This window comes from Aegilops tauschii, chromosome 6, assembly GCF_002575655.3.
Source record: "Aegilops tauschii subsp. strangulata cultivar AL8/78 chromosome 6, Aet v6.0, whole genome shotgun sequence".
Classification (NCBI taxonomy): Eukaryota; Viridiplantae; Streptophyta; class Magnoliopsida; order Poales; family Poaceae; genus Aegilops; species Aegilops tauschii.
In genome coordinates this window covers 63,360,962-63,363,369 of record NC_053040.3, presented here as the reverse complement: position 1 = coordinate 63,363,369, position 2,408 = coordinate 63,360,962, and the positions used below count along the sequence as shown (strand labels likewise).

Genomic DNA, 2,408 nt, shown 5'->3' with positions numbered 1-2,408 from the left:
ATGGAATACTTGATAATGCAGAGTACTTTGGAGCCCATGACCGCCCGGAGTGGCAGATGGAGGGCTTTCGGCAATGTGTAGATGACTGTGAGCTACACGATTTGGGCTTCCAGGGTGTGCCTTTCACGTGGGATAATATGCAACATGGCGACTCAAACGTGAAAGTTCGGCTTGATAGATTCTTAGTGAATCCGGCGATGATGTCAATGTATCAGTCTTCCTTCGTGAGACACTGTCCAACGCCAAAGTGAGACCACTGCATGCTAGTGGTGAAGCTGAAGGGAGTTACATTGACAGAAGAAAGGTGCCAACGCAGATTCATGTATGAGGAGGCGTGGCAGCAGGAAGAATCATATGATGCCGCTGTTTTACATGGGTGGCGCAAGGGGGCAGGTTCGCAAGGTTTACAGGGCATAGAACAGGCCCTTTCGGACATGCAAGTTCATCTTACGGACTGGAAGACAAAAAAGTTCGGAGATGTGAAGAGGAAAATTAGGAAAGTACGTAAGGAGTATGAAAAGGAGAGGTCCAACTCTCTGTTTCGGGGGCCGACCAGGAAAGAAAAAGACCTAGCCCGCCAACTTTCGGAGCTCCTTCATAAGGAGGAAATCTTGGCGCGACAGAGGTCGAGAGCAGACTGGCTGAAGGCAGGCGATCGCAATACGGGCTTTTTTCAAGCTTGTGCGGCAGCATGTAAGAGCATAAACAGGATTCGGAGCCTCCAAACTGCTGATGGAGAAATTTGCGAGACAAAGGAAGAGATTCATGCCGAGGTGCAGCAGTTTTATACTGGGCTGTACACGGCGCAAGAGTTTACAGATGTGGAGGCAGTGCTTCACCATGTACCTCATAAAATAACAGAACCAATGAATGAACGACTCATGAGGCCATTCAGAGAAGAAGAAGTGAAGGCTGCGCTCTTTGCTATGGGGCCGACGAAGGCGCCCGGATGTGATGGTTTCCATGCAGGTTTCTATCAGCGCCACTGGGAGTTGATAGGGCCGGATGTTACAGCGGCGGTCCTAGGTTTCTTGAAGGGAGGACATATGCCCGCTACGGTGAACAGCACGGTGATTGTGCTTATACCAAAGGTAAAAAATCCGCAAAATATTACACAATATAGGCCGATCTCATTGTGCAATGTTATATACAAAATCTGCTCTAAAGTGCTTGCTAACCGCTTGAGGGAGATTCTTGATGAGATTATTGCAGAGGAGCAGAGTGCCTTTGTCCCGGGACGTTTGATCACTGACAACGTCCTAGTGGCGTATGAGTGCATACACTCAATGAGAAGAAAGAGAGGAAAACAAGGTTGGTGTGCGGTTAAGATCGATATGATCAAGGCGTATGCCTGAGTAGAATGGGAGTATCTGGAGGGGATAATGCGCCAACTTGGGTTTCATGATCGATGGATAACCCTTGTCATGTCATGTGTGACGACAGTGAGCTTCCAGGTGAAAGTCAATGGGGAACTGCTGCTGGTGTTCTCACTGTCGAGAGGTTTTCGTCGGGGGACCCGATCTCACCGTATTTGTTTTTGCTGTGCGGAGAGGGCCTCTCGTGTATGCTGCAAAACTATGATGGAGGTTGGATTGATAGGGGGATCAGAGTTAGCAATAATGCCCCATGGATTTCCCATCTTTTATTTGCAGATGATTGTTTAATTTTCATTAAAGCTGTCTCCAGGAGTGCAATTAGGCTGAATGAAATTTTACATCAGTACAGCATTGGCTCCGGACAGAGTGCAAACAAGCTGAAAAGCTTTGTGTTTTTTAGCCCTAATAGTGGCTCTTCAGTAAAGATGGGAGTTAAGGCAGCCTTACAAATCCAAAGAGAAGCGATGTCAGAAAAATACCTTGGGCTCCCAACAGCCGCGGGAAGAATTACAGAGCAAAGTTTTGACCATATTAATGAAAGATCGAGGGCAAGAGTGCAAGGGTGGTGTGAAAGAAAAATGTCATGTGCAGCGAGAGAAGTTCTTTTGAAGTCAGTGGTCCAAGCTCTACCGGCCTACTCTATGAGTTGTTTCAAACTCACAAAAGGTTTGTCCAAGAAATTCACGACAAATATGTCCAAATATTGGTGGGCTGGATCACTTGACAGAAAAGGAATGCATTGGCAATCTTGGGATAAGATGTGCATTGCAAAGTCACAAGGAGGAATGGGTTTCCGAGACTTGGAGACTTTCAATGATGCGATGTTGGCAAAACAAGCATGGAGGCTGCTTGAGAATCCAAATAGCTTGTGTGCAAGGGTGCTTAAAGCACGGTATTTCCCTAATGAGGAATTCCTGACGGCGGGCTGCCCCGCTAGCGCCTCCAAGACATGGAAGGCAATTATCAAAGGGAGAGAGATGTTAAAGAAGGGACTCATTCGGCGAATAGGTAATGGAGATACCACCGAAGTGT

At 47.2% G+C, this 2,408-nt stretch overlaps 1 protein-coding gene across 1 annotated transcript; it reads left to right on the top strand.

Annotated features, from left to right (window-relative positions):
- The first annotated feature begins 260 nt into the window (after positions 1-260).
- Positions 261-1,698, top strand: LOC141025821 (uncharacterized). The gene is made up of 2 exons (XM_073501747.1): positions 261-1,091; positions 1,687-1,698. The coding sequence occupies exons 1-2, from the start codon at positions 261-263 to the stop codon at positions 1,696-1,698; spliced, it is 843 nt and encodes a 280-aa protein (XP_073357848.1).
- The last annotated feature ends 710 nt before the right edge of the window (positions 1,699-2,408 follow it).